General features: G+C 42.5%; 1 protein-coding gene across 3 annotated transcripts in view; it reads right to left on the bottom strand.

Moving 5' to 3' along the window:
* Positions 1 to 13,771, bottom strand: part of Tmem163 (transmembrane protein 163) — a 238,872-nt gene that overhangs the window by 20,599 nt on the left and 204,502 nt on the right. For all 3 annotated transcript variants that reach the window (XM_090342911.1, XM_090342910.1, XM_090342909.1), the window contains one exon: positions 8,974 to 9,070. In XM_090342911.1, coding sequence (XP_090199037.1) covers positions 8,974 to 9,070 — 97 coding nt within the window. The remainder of the gene's footprint in view (positions 1 to 8,973; positions 9,071 to 13,771) is intronic.

Genomic DNA, 13,771 nt, shown 5'->3' with positions numbered 1-13,771 from the left:
ACATCTTATAAACAGGGATATTTTAGGCCAGGCTTGGGAAATTTTTTAGAAGATTCAGTATGAGTCTCTCATACTCAAACAAAAACCAGACTCTAGGAGGTGCGATTGTCCAAATTACACATAGGAAAGCAGATGAAAATTCCTTTTACTAAAACACATTTTGAAAGAAAAGTCTTCTTTCTTTAAAGATAAGAGGCCAGGAGTTTGGCCTAGTGGTAAGAGTGGTTGCCTACCATGCACGAAGACCAGGGTTCAATTCCTCGGTACCACATACATAGAAAAAGCCAGAAGTAGTGCTGTGGCGCAAGGGGTAGAGCTCTAGCTTTGAGAAAAAAAAAAAAAGCCCAAGGACAGTACTCAGGCCTGAGTTCAAGCCCCAGGACGGTCTAAATAAATAAAATAAACATGTGATTCTTATAAGAGTAAGCATTCTCAAAACTACAAACAGAAAGAAGTGCTAAGTTAGCTCATTCTGACATTCTAGATAAGAAAACAAGTCTCCCAAAATCAAATACAGACACATTTGAACCAAAAACTAGTCACTGTTAATACATGGACACTCATCTTTGATAAATATCGGTAGCCCTAAATAAATACACAGATGCAGAGTAGAACTGAGCACTTCTCTATGCTTGCTCCCTTTTCTGTTGTCATTCTAAGCTAACATTCCCGAGATAGGTGGGGTGTGTGTGTGTGTGTGTGTGTGTGTGTGTGTGTGTGTGTGTGTGTGTGTAGAGAGGAGGAGACAGAGAGAGGCAGAGAGAGAGGCAGAGAGAGAGAGAGAGACAGAGAGAGACAGAGACAGAGACAGAGAGAGAAGGGGAGAGAGATTACACTGAGGTTAAACCCAGGGCCCAGGCCTCAATCTCTTTTGTGGCTCTTTTGGTCAATGCTAAGTGTTCTACCACTTCAGCCACACCTCCACTTCCAGATTTTTGCTTGTTAGTTGGCAGTAAGAGTCACACAGTCCTTTCTGCCTAGGCGGGACTGGAATCATGATTTCTAGATCTCAGTTTCCTAAGTAGCTAGGATTACAGGCATGACACCAGCACCCAGCTAAGACGGATCTTCATGGTACTGATGCATTCAGAATTCCCAAGACCACTGGGAAGATACAGGTTGGGAACTTACTCCCATTCTCTAGAATGTAAGCAAAGTCCTAGACTTGGCATTTATTCAGAATCTTCTGAGAGACTCAGTCTCTGAGCCATGTCTCCTCACTAAGGAAACCTAGTTCAGCTCAGTGAACCCAGTTCTGCTACTGAAATCACACAGTCTGGAGTGAGTTGTTATCTGAGAATTTGCTTGCTTTCTTATTATATGTCTGTAGGTCTAATGCTTCTGCCTAACAATTCAAGCTAAAAAAACCCCACTTTTTGAATGAATGTTAAAAACAGAAAATACCACAGCAACACAGTAGACAGACTAAAGCACATGGTAGACTGTTCACAGACATACTCACAAATTATACTGATTAAAATCCAAGCTTTCCAGGTCAAGGAAAAGAGAACCAATCAGACTCCTGTGCCATCATTTCCTATGTAACAGGAACTGATAAACCATGCTGCATGCCAAGAGACCAAAAGAACAAACTTCCCAAGCCTCCACAGGCTTGCGGTGGATACCACTATAAGAACCGGAGATACCCACTTCAGAGGTGCACTGGTAACCTTATAAAATCATTCGCACTTGCACAAAAGCTCAACTAGCTATTTATACTTTCTCCTTAAATCATATACCCCGTCTTATTTTATCCATTCATGTTATAATTATCAATACTGTTTCCGGAGTCACTCAGGAAAATAAACACTCCCCTGGCAGCAACTCCTTTATTAAACATGGCTCTCAGAACCATGAGAGATCATCTATGGCCAAGAACAACCTCTGGATGCACTTTAGTGCACATGTGGGAACCACTGACTCTTAAGCCTCTGAAATGACCAAACCCAAGTGAACAGGTCCACCACTTCCCCAAGTATACCAGTAATTCTCTATTTCTCTTTCTCCCTCTACCTCTAGATACAGACAATTGCTGTCTGCTTTGCCTCATGACAGATTAGACTGCATCTAAACGGTTCAATAAATAACACAGAGCACATACAAACTACTGCTTCACTCTTGGCACCTACCTTAATCACTTGGATATTCCTGTGTTGTTCATAGCTCAATACATAGTGCCTTTTTGTTGCTAAATAATATTCTACTTTATAGGTATACTCTAGTTAGCTTAATTATTCACCTGCTAATAAACAATCTGAGTTGTTTCTACCTTTTTTTTTTGCCAGTCCTGGGGCTTGAACTGAGGCCCTAAGCACTGTCCTTGGGCTTTCCTCAAGGCCAGCACTCTACCACAGAAGCCACAGCACCACTTCTAGCTTTTCTCCATATATGTGGTACTGAGGAATTGAACCCAGGTCTTTGTACATGGGGGGCAAGCATTCTACCACTAGGCCAAACTCTGAACCCCTGTTTGTACTTGTTGACAGTATAACTAAAACCAGCAATATATACTTGTAACATCTTCATTTCCCTGGAGTATATAAATATCCAAGGATGGAATGACTAGGTCAGGGGGAAAATGGACGTTTACCTTTTTGAGGAATTCTACACTATTATCTCGCCACACATGTATGAGAAGTCTAGATGCCCCACAGATTAAAAAAAAATATCCTACTTGAGGAGTAGATGTACAAGAGTGCTAGCCTTGAATATAAAAGCTCGGGGACAATGCCCAGTCCCTAAGTTCAAGCCCCACAACTGAAAAAACAAAAACATTCTAATGGGTGTATAGTGCTTTTAATGTGTAATTTCCTGGTGATTAATGCTTAGCTTATTTTTCTGCGCTGACTGGTTACTTACCTGTTCTTGTGAATTGCATAAATTATTTTTCCATATTTTAGGGTTTTTTGATCTTTACTTTTTCCTTTTGGTCAGTCATGGGGCTTAACTCTGGGCCTGGGTACTGTCCCTGAGCTCTTCAGCTCAAGGCTATTGCCCTACTCCTGGAGCTACAACACCACTTCCAGTTTTCAAGTGGTTAATTGGAGGTAAGAGTCTCAAGGTCTTTAGTGCCTGGGCTGGCTTTAAACCATGATCCTCAGATCTCAGCCTCCAAAGTAACTAGGATTACAGGTGTGAGCCACCGTGCCCAGCTAGGGTTTTATTCTCTTATAAAAGATTTTATATTCTAGATAAAAGATCTATGTTATCCATCTTATCTTGTAATTTCCTTATGCAGTCTTACAACAGCAAGTGTTTCTGATTTTGATCAAAGTATTATAATTTCAATAAAACACATGTAAGAAGCCTTTGTTGTATCCATTCTCTTTGGTTTCTCCCAAAGTTGTATATTGTAATCTATTCACTTGAGCTTCTACATAATACGTTGGTGTCCATTTTGTCCATGTGGCTACCTGGTTGATCCAGCACTGTGCATTAAAGACTTTTCCTTTCCCTATGGGATACCACATTGCTCTTCCCAAACTCCAGTTGCCTGGGTATATGTGGATCCTTTTCCTGAATTTTTTCTGTTCTCTTTGAAATCACTCAAGCCAGTAAGAATCCATTTCACTAGTGCTCAATCCTGGTTTTTTGTTTTATTTTGAAGCCTACTGGTTCTTGGCTCTGGGACAAACAAAGAGGCCAATCTTACAGAAGTGGGCCACCCCCAGGGGTGGGAATCTCTGTGCAGTACTGGGTAGACAGTGATGAAGGGAAGCTGAAGACCTTGACTAGTTGGAACTTAATTTTTGTTTGTTTTGCCAGTCATGGGCTTGAGCTCAGGGCCTGAGCACTGTCCTTGGACTTTCTCAAGGTTAGAGCTCTACCACTTGAGCCTCAGAATCATTTCTGGCTTTTTTCTATGTATGTGGTACCGAGGAATCGAACCCGGGTCTTCATGCATGCTGGGCAAGCACTCTACCACTAGGCTAAACTTCCGGCCCCAGGAACTTAATTTTTAATAATAATTTTTAAAGTATTCCATACAACATTCAAGTTAAATTTAAAGGTACACTCATAGCATGCCCTCCTAGAAGAGGAGTCTCAATGGGGTATTGGGGATCACAGCTTACTTAGTGCAAAGAAAGTCCATTGCTTTTCCCGGCCAGAGCAGAAAACGGAATCACTGAAAGCATTTCCTGGAAGGTTCAATGCAGCTAAATATTCCAGCATTAAAAATATCAACAGCTCTGCCAGCTTCCTCAGAAGTCTCTTCTCTAGTCCAACAACAGCATCAGCTAACATCCATTCAATAATTACATGCTCAGCCAGTCACTACATCTTGACTTTGTTAGAGAGTGCCTTGTGTTCTATGAGGGTATGACCCAATGTTAGCTATGGTGACCTTCTGAAGCCCATTCAGAGCAGCAGGTCCCATCCAAAGAATCAGGACAGGTGCCAGGGGAACTCCAGACAGCCATCAGAAGAGCTACAACAGCCAAAGGGAGGAGAAGGGATTTGGAGGCAGGAAGGTGGGGCCAAGGCTCTCACTCTGAAATAACCTAAGGCCACAAGTTGGGAGTTAGGGACATTTTGATGAGAAAAAAAAAAAAAAGCAGAACCTGAAGAGGCAATGGAGGAAGTGTTATCTTTAAATGCCAATTATTAAGGAAATGGTACATTGGATCTTAACTATAAATATGTGAACCAAGTTCTCTATTTTATACACAAAACCAAGCATCAGAGCATGTAATGCCCCAGGGCTAGTTATGTGAAACAGCAGCAGAGAAGGTCAGATCAGGAGGATCTGCTCACATCCTACTGCAGGCAACTACTGTGTGATTCCATGCTTCTAGGGACCCCCACTCCATCCTTATCCAGCTGCGTATCCTTGGCTCACCTAGCAGTGGGTCTCTTGAGAGACACAGTAGAGTGGGCATGGTGATCATTTATAAGGTGCAGTGGGTCCAGTGTGAGAAGAGGCAGGATGGCAGGAATAGCCAGAAACAAGGCCAGCAGGGAAAAGGTGGGGGGCGGGGAAAGCCAGTGGGCAAGAAGAGCCATCGGACCCATGCACTCAGAGCCAAAACAGCCCTTGACAAGAAGACAAGGGTTCAAGTCAAGGCTCTGTCATTGGCTGCTGACAGCCTCTGGAAGATCACTTCAGCACTCTAAGCTGAGAGAGAGAGAGAGAGAGAGAGAGAGAGAGAGAGAGAGAGAGAGAGAGAGAGAGAGAGAGAGAGAGAGAGAGAGAGAGAGAGAGAGGGAGGGAGGGAGGGAGGGAGGGAGGGAGGGAGGGAGGGAGGGAGGGGGGAGGGGAGGGGGGGGAGAGGGGGAGGGGGGAGGGGGAGGGAGAGGGAGAGAGAGAGAGAGAGAGAGAGAGAGAGAGAGAGAGAGAGAGAGAGAGAGAGAGAGAGAGAGAGAGAGAGAGAAGCATGCCACATGCTACCTATCCTTCCTAACCAAAGTGGGATAGGGTGAGAACAAAACCAGGAAGACTATGATGATCCTTTTAAAGCATCCCACACCAGCCATTCTACAAAGTAGATATATGAACACATTGTGCTGCACCCTATAAACACAACTTTCATTTGCCAACTGAAAACTAAATATTAAGTAAGATACAATGGGTAAGGCATACAATGGGGAAGGATGAGCAGAGATCTCTGGAAATGGCTCCTTGTTTAGAGGTTTTCTTATGCTATAAATAAGTGAGCCATAGACGTAAGGCAAGCACTATCTGCTCCCTCCTGGCTCCATGCCGTTTCAAAGGAGGCTCTTCTGGAATGTTGTGCTAACCCAACAAAGGACATAATCACAGAGTGTGTTGGAGTAGGCTCAGGCCATTTGCTTTTGTTGACTTACAGCAGATTCCCCAGAGAGCCAAGCTGGCCTCACCCTCCACTCACCAAACCCCAGGGGCAGGACGCAGACGAAGTGGAAAGCCAGCTGACTTCATGGTTGGGTAATTCCTAACTACACAGTTACCGTATTCAAAACTGCAAACTGTGCAGCTGAATTAAAAGAAAGCAGGCCAGTGGAACAAGGTAGCTGGAAGGAAGACCCTGCTTCTGAAGGGGTCTGGAGCCAGATCTTGTAACACTAGTCCACTACCGTGACAACTGTGGAAAAGAACAAAGCCTTGGCCTGGGCACACCCTTTCGGGGAAACCCAGTTCTGACCAGTTCCTTGTATATTTTCTTCAAGACTAACTTTGGGCATTTGAGTTTATGGCTCCTAAGTTACATTAAGTACTACAGATGAATGCTTATTTTGCCAGACCAGGGGCTTCACTAAAGCTTCCTGGTCTCAAGAAACTTCTAGTGCACAGCAAATGAACCAGAAGCCTAGAGATTGAAAAACCTTTGGTAGCATTTACCTGGACCTATGTGCTGTTCAGCCAATAGGGGCCTTTCTTTTCCCATCCACCTCCCCAAACCCAACCCAAGCTCCAGCTGATTGAAAACACTATTCATTGACCATCATTACATCCTTCTACACACACACACATGTGTACACACACACACACACAAATTGACTATAAAGGCTGGGTGAGGTTGTTCATGCCTATAATCCTAGCTTCTCAGGAGGCTGAGATCTGAGGGTCAAGGTTCAAAGCCAGCTGGGCACTAAAGGACTTAAGACTCCTATCTCCAATTAACCTCCAGAAAACGGGAAGTGGGGCTTGGCTTCAGGGTAGGGCAGGAGCCTTGAGCTGAAGAGCTCAGAGACAGTGCCCAGGCCAAGTTCAAGCTCCATGACCCACAAAAACAAATTGACCATAAATACTTGTGAATTTTTTCTGATACACTGAAATGAACCCAGGGCTTCAAGTGCTGTAAGTGCCCTGTATTTGAGATGCACCCCAGCCTTTTTGTGTTTTGTTCTCAAGATGCTAACTTTGAGAGTTGGCCTCAAACTCATAGGGCTTGTATGGACAGTGATCCTCCTACCTATACCTCCCATGATGCTGGGGTGACAGGTGCAAAATGACACCCAGCTTTGTATTGATTGAGATGAGCATCTGGAGAACCTCATTTTTATTATTCTGCTCTAGCTGGCCTTGAATCAGGATCCTCCCCAATAGCTTGGAATATAGGGATGACACACCATGCCTGGGTTTAAATCCCATTTGACAGTCCCCAAACTGATAAAACTCCAATAACTGTATCTCTAATGACACAAGCCATTTGGAGACAGTCCATAGGGCTATGAACCCCTCGGAACCCTGCCTGGAACAGAACATTGGACAGTTACTTCCAGAGTTAAATGAAGAAGCTTATCAGCCAAAATTCTAAGAGTATTTTATACCCTGAAATAAAGAGACTGTTCCCAGCTAAAAGTAATTCTGAACAAAAACACAAGGACCTCAAACAGGCTGAGTACACAGTCATCCATTCCATGTCATGTTACCCCTGCCAGAAATGAATTTTTAATGCCCAAATAAATGACATGTCAACTGGCACATTGCTGACAATCCACACTCATTAATATTCCTTAAAGTTGAGGCATGTTCACATCCTTTACAAGAAGCAGAAATGTTTCAACATCTGGTATGTAGGCACATTCAATGCCTTCGTCTCTTATGTTCAGATTCTGACAGAAGGGAACATGGGTTCTAAAATTTGATGGAAGTCCAAGATGGAAATGTCCAAGACCTAGGCCAACCCAAGCGAAGCAATTCAGTACATAAGGAATGAAGAGCACAAGACTGTAATAAACACTAGGATTTGATCCAGATTGCTCTGCTGAAAACAATCAAATCCCCTAAGTAGGTACACTGTTAACCTGGCATCCATCTTCCCTCCGTGTCACTGAGATATTAGAGTATCTGCTTCTAGCCAAAGGCAATAATCAGTAACAGTTAAGGCCGTGGAGGATTATGAAAAAGCAGACTCTAATCTCAGTGTAAAAGGGAGTTGGTGCTAGTGGTCTATACTCATCAAGAGGCTAAGATATGAAAATATCACAGTTCTGATCTAGTCCAGGCAGGAAAATCTGTGAATCATCTTCAGTTAATTAGCAAAAAGCCAGAAGTGAATCTAAGGCTCAAATGGTAGAGTGTCAGCCTTGAGTAAAAAAAAAACTAACAGCACCCAGCTCACGTTCAAGCCCCAATATCAGCATGAATAAAAAGAAGGAGGAAACAACTTAGAGCCTCCACTGAATGTACTGGAATGTCTCACTGCTCCATACACATATCCATACAATGCATCACCCCATCACTTTTTTCAAAAAGTAAAATTAATGGTTTCATCATTTTGATCTTATCTAAGACAGTACGTCACAGCCACACTCAAACTAAATCACATCCCAACAAGGCCATATTTCACACTCATAGTACAGTTCACCGCACTATGAGTAGGCTAAGCATTACTATAATGGCAGCATCTCCATCTCCTGGTAACCGAATCATTTGCCTTCTATGAAACTGCCTGATGGGAGACTCTCAAAATATTTCTTTTCTCAGCATTGATAGGCTGAGGAGGACAAATGAAAGAATTCAAGTTCAAGTAATGGCTTTTACCTAGAGGTCAAAGCATTCAAAGATGTATTTTAGCATGAAATTGCATCCTCCAATTACTGTATCTGAATGAACTTCTACTTAAAAAATCTACTGTGGGAAGATTTATGTATTGAATTGAGATGCAAAGAAAAAAATCTTATTACAACCATCATTGAATGGATACTGAACAACAGATGGGGAAAAAAGATTAAGTCACTGCTCAATTTTTACCAAAAGAAAGGAATATTGCTATGAAACTAGTCAAAAGACCTAAGGGGAACAAAGAACCCAATACCAGCTCTACTATTCGAAACCTTTTCATCTTACCCAGTACTGTCAAGTCATTTACATTCCTGTCACCCCATTCTAACTCCTTCAATTTCTTATTGTTACCATCATGATCACCACTTGCCCAGCTCCTCTAAGTAAAAGTGTATTATATGAGTTAATACACACACACACACACACACACACACACACACACACACACACACACACACACACAAGAAGAGAAAGAAGGATCTTACCACTTCTGGGAGCAGCCTAGTTGAGAGGTCATGGATGGCTTTGACCACTATACATATAGAGGAGAGAAGGAATATCACCCCCAAGATGACACAGGCTCTGAAAAAAAAAAAGAAATAAAACACACAAAACATTGACAGTCTTAACTGGGAGACCACCACATAGCATGGCTGACTAAGACAGGGACACAATCTGGGAATTGGACTCAACCATAATTTGCCAAACCTCCAGGACAGTCACAAAGTCACCTCTAGGAGAAAACAGTTTCAGGTTTTATCACAAAGGCAACATGGGAAGGAAGGTCACCATCTTAGATCACTAGCAGCATCCATGAGCAATGGCATGGAAGGGTCCTCCAGACAAATCCATCCTTTTGTCCTGACAAAAATGATATATCAGTCCTCAAACCAGAGGATACAGAGCTAAGTAAGAACAGAGTGCCTGCCATGAGAGAGCCCAGGCCCTCCCTGTTAGCTTGTTGAATGATCTTGGGAACACTTCCTTCCTGAAGATGAAACAAGAAGAGACTAAAAGTAACCCACTCACATTAGCTTAGTCAAAGACATGTCTTCTCTGGATTCTTCTGATTTTTCCCATTGATGAGGAAGCATGATTTGATAATGATAAAAGTGTGTTTGTAGCAAGATTTTTTTCTTACTATGTGGAGAGAGAGAAGGAAGGATGTAGTCAACCAAGATACTCAACATAGGAAGTGAGGGAAACTGCCAGAGGTAAAGCTGACAGGGACTGACAGGCAATGTGGGCTAGGGAAAAACCAAGAAGTCTTTGGGGCTTGGGCTGTAGAAATTTCTGGACATCTAGATAAAACCAACCTCATGAGGAAATGATAGTACTAATACACAAGTCAAAAATCCCAAAGAAAAGAAAGGTAGAATGCCTGTATTTATCTCTAGATTGTTCCTATCCTAATGTCTCCATCATTTAGTCTTATCCCAGCTGTCCAATAAGGTCATTTTTTAATGTTGCAGCTTGGATTATCTTCTCTGGATTTATGGTCTCAAATTGAACACTTAACTTGGAAGGGGAACCTACTTATTATCCTAATAAATCTGTGGACATATTTAATCCTCAAAATTGAAAGCAAGGCTATGTGGAATCTACCCAATAGACTTCTAGCTGTAAGTTTTACTCATCCAAAGACCTAGACAAAAAGGAGGAACCATTACAGGATATAGCAAAGTGAAGAGGTGGGGAGGAGGAGGAAAAGGGGATGGGAGGAGGGGGGCAGTGTCAGCTATGAAAATGATCTTAAGGAAGACTTGACTAAATGGATCAGGGGCCAAGGTACAATGTTCTTCATAAAAGTTAGGTACAAAGGGGCATGCTTATGCAACGAACATGTGCAGTGCACTGAGGGCTGGTGACAGTCCCATCAGGCAATCAGGGTCAAAGAGGACTCATAGAGGAGGGAGATATACCTACTGGAGGGTCTTTGAATAACTAAAGACTGGGGCAAAGGCAGAATTCCTAGCACTTGGAAATCAATGCTCCCAAAGTACCTACTCTTGAGTTTCACACATCCCCTTGAGTGACGGTTAAATTTGCATTGGAAATCAGTATGGGAAAAGAGCTCAAAGTGAGGGTGCATTTCCAAGATTTTGCAGAAAAGGGTTTTCTACCATTCATAAAATCCCTAAGTAACTGAGAACCATGGGTTATCCTCTTTTGATAAATCCAACCATAACTAATTACCTTGATGGAAAATTGAACTCACATTCACTTGAAAAACTTTTTAATGTTCTTTGAGAACCACTCTGGTCCATTTTGAGTGTGTGTGTGTGTTTGTGTGGATCCTGGGACTTGAATTCAGGGCTATTCCTAAACTTTTGCTTAAGGCTAGCACTTTACCATGTGAACCACAACTGCACTTCTGGCAGTTTTTTTTTTTTTTGTAGTTTTATTGGTGATGTGTGTCTCATGGAGTTTTCTGCACAGACTGGCTTCGAACCACAACCCTCATACCTCAACCTCCTGAGTAGTTCAGATTACAGGAGCAAATGGTGCCCAGCTATCTGGTTCAATTTTTATTGGAACCCCTAGGGTAAACTCAAGACTGCATTTGTTTACAGTCCTATTCTAATATTTATCTAATGTAAGACCTACACCCAAATGGGGCTCTTTCCTAGGAAGCTCAGGAAGGGAATTCAACTTTAGTAAATCAAAAATGGAAAATTTACTTCAATTTTTCATTGCATTTCAGAATTTGTTTACTTTTCTTCCCTCCCTCCATTTCTTCCTTCTTGTTCTTCCTTTCTTTAGCATTTTTTCCCTTTCCCTACATTTCCCCCATTCCTTTTCTCTTTGCCCTTGTCCATTTTGTTCCTGTTGGGGTTGAACTCAAGGTCTTACGTATTTGTCCTTTTCCCTCAAAGCTGGAGCTCTACCACTGGAACCATAGCTTCACTTCTGGCATTTTGCTAGAGTCTGATAGGCTTTTCTGCCCCACCTGGCTTTGAACTCCAGTTCTCAGATCTCAGCCTCCTCAGTAGTTAGAATTCTCTGCATGAGCCACCAGTGCTAGGTTGTATTTCAGATTTTCATTTCAGTGGGGCATTTGGCAGAACTGTTAGAAATCTTTGTTTTTCCAACCCCATTGGTAGCAGTTACTGCTCCTGAGACTCCATGAAGACAAACATACAGGTGACTCATACAGGAGAGTCAGTTGATAATTCTCTATACAGAGGAGGGAGGGAGGGAGGGAGGGAGAGGGAGAGGGAGAGGGAGAGGGAGAGGGAGAGGGAGAGAGAGAGAGAGAGAGAGAGAGAGAGAGAGAGAGAGAGAGAGAGAGAGAGAGAGAGAGAGAGAGAGAGAGAGAGCGCTCCTGCAACCTGCTACTGTAGACACTTAGAAGATAATGGTTTTTCATCAAAGGGATCTATAGTGTACTTCTGAGTAGAGAGTTATAAATAAGAAATTATGTATTGAGACTCATTGTTCTTGCTTAGTTTGCTTTAGTAGTGTTAACAGATTCTCAGACCTCATTTTGTACATGATACAGGGCATGTTCACAGTGGTATGATAAAAGGTGAATTCTTTTAATATTATTGTCCTTGTCAGGATTAAGCATGGGTATCTTCTCCCGTGTCCTCATCGAGAGGAGTATGTAGTGATGAGATGAGGATGCAGAATTGTAATCAATCACATTTTCTTTTTTTAATTGTCAGGGTAATGTATAGAGGGGTTACAGTTACATTCGCCAGATAGTAGGTGCATTACTTCTCACACATTGACAGCCCTTCTCATATTTCTGTCCCCATTTCTCTCTCGCATCCTCTCCCAATCATCTTGGTTTTCCCCTTTCCCTTTCCTATTTCAAATAAGCAAGCATATACACAATGTACCAGGTAACAAAGTGTAATCATATTTTCTTCACCAGTATATTTACATGCTCAAAACTGTCACGAATGCCCATTTTCCTCTTTTAAATGTACTGCACATCTGAGAACCACAAAAACTCTTCTCAACAAGGCTGAAGCTTGTGTGTCAGAACCCAGCCATGTCTGCAGCCCAAAGCAGCTATTAATAGCAAAGGGTGTGATGCTATTTTTTAATGTTATATTAATAATACATTGTGTTTATACAGCAGCTTTCTACTCTGGCTCTCAGTGTTCTGCTCATCAGCTCATAAATCCCCTAGATGCCACTCATCAGTCCCAGGTCTTTCTTCCCTGCAATGTTTATGGTTAGGGAGGGGGAAAAGGGATGTTTCCTAACAGTGGGGCCAGGGTTGGGAGATTTGCCCAAGGCATTCAAGGAGTTTTAAGTCCCTGTCTCCTAATGGTCTCCAAGCTGCCAGTTTCAGTCATCCAGCCGGCCACTTAAAGGTTCTGGGGATCTCCATTGCATACTCCCACTAGCCCTGCTCTGGGACTAGAACAGTCTCCAAGATGCTGGAAGATTTAGGTCAGGAGAAAACACAGTGTGTACAAATATAGTCATCTCTTCCTCTATGTTGTGAGCTGCTTCTAAGTTTTGGGGACAGAGAGTGGTGGCCTTTTCTCCTACATGACTAGGGCATGGGGATCTGGTCATTATAATGAATGCAGACTTCTCCTCCCTTCTGCTCAAACCTTAGAGAACTTTATGAGTTAGAAAGAAGCAAATGAGCCACCATCCTTCCATCATCATCCCTTATCAACTCAGACTAAAACTCAGTGGTCCACACACAGGTTAGCAGCATGCCGTGTGCCCATCACCTGGGAACGTGTTAGAGAAGTCCATGCTACATGAGTCCAGACCAGTGGAAGCACAAACTGAGGGGGCCAACAATCTATGTTTTCCTAAATGTTCCAGGGGATTCTGGTGCAGGCTCAAAAGGCAGAGCATTAATTCAAGGCACAATCTGATACAAAGCTGGTAAAAATCTAAAGACATGGTTAAAGCTACTCTAAAGAAATGGTAAGAAGCCTAGTGCCAGAGGCTCATTTCCTATAATCCTAGCTACGCAGGAGGCTGGAATCTAAGGATTGGGATTCAAAGTCAGCCCAGTCAAGAAAGACTATGAGACTCTTATCTCCAATTAATCAGAACAAAACTAGAAATAGAGCTGTGGCTCAGGTAGCTTTGGATGGGAAAAAAAAAATCAAAGGGAATACCAAGGTCATGAGTTCAATTTCCAGTAGTCTTACAAAACAGTAAAACAAAAGATTAAAAGTAGTTAAACTTAATTTCAGATGTTCTGCTAGAGGCTGTGAGTTACTAATCATCCACAGCATTGCAAATCTAGTACTGTTAATTTTTGCTTCTAAAATTTTAAGGGCAAAACCCACCAGCAGGTAG

This window comes from Megascapheus bottae, chromosome 12 (assembly GCF_031878675.1).
Source record: "Megascapheus bottae isolate mThoBot1 chromosome 12, mThoBot2.hap1, whole genome shotgun sequence".
Taxonomy (NCBI): domain Eukaryota; kingdom Metazoa; phylum Chordata; class Mammalia; order Rodentia; family Geomyidae; genus Megascapheus; species Megascapheus bottae.
This window is presented reverse-complemented; position numbering and strand designations above follow the sequence as displayed.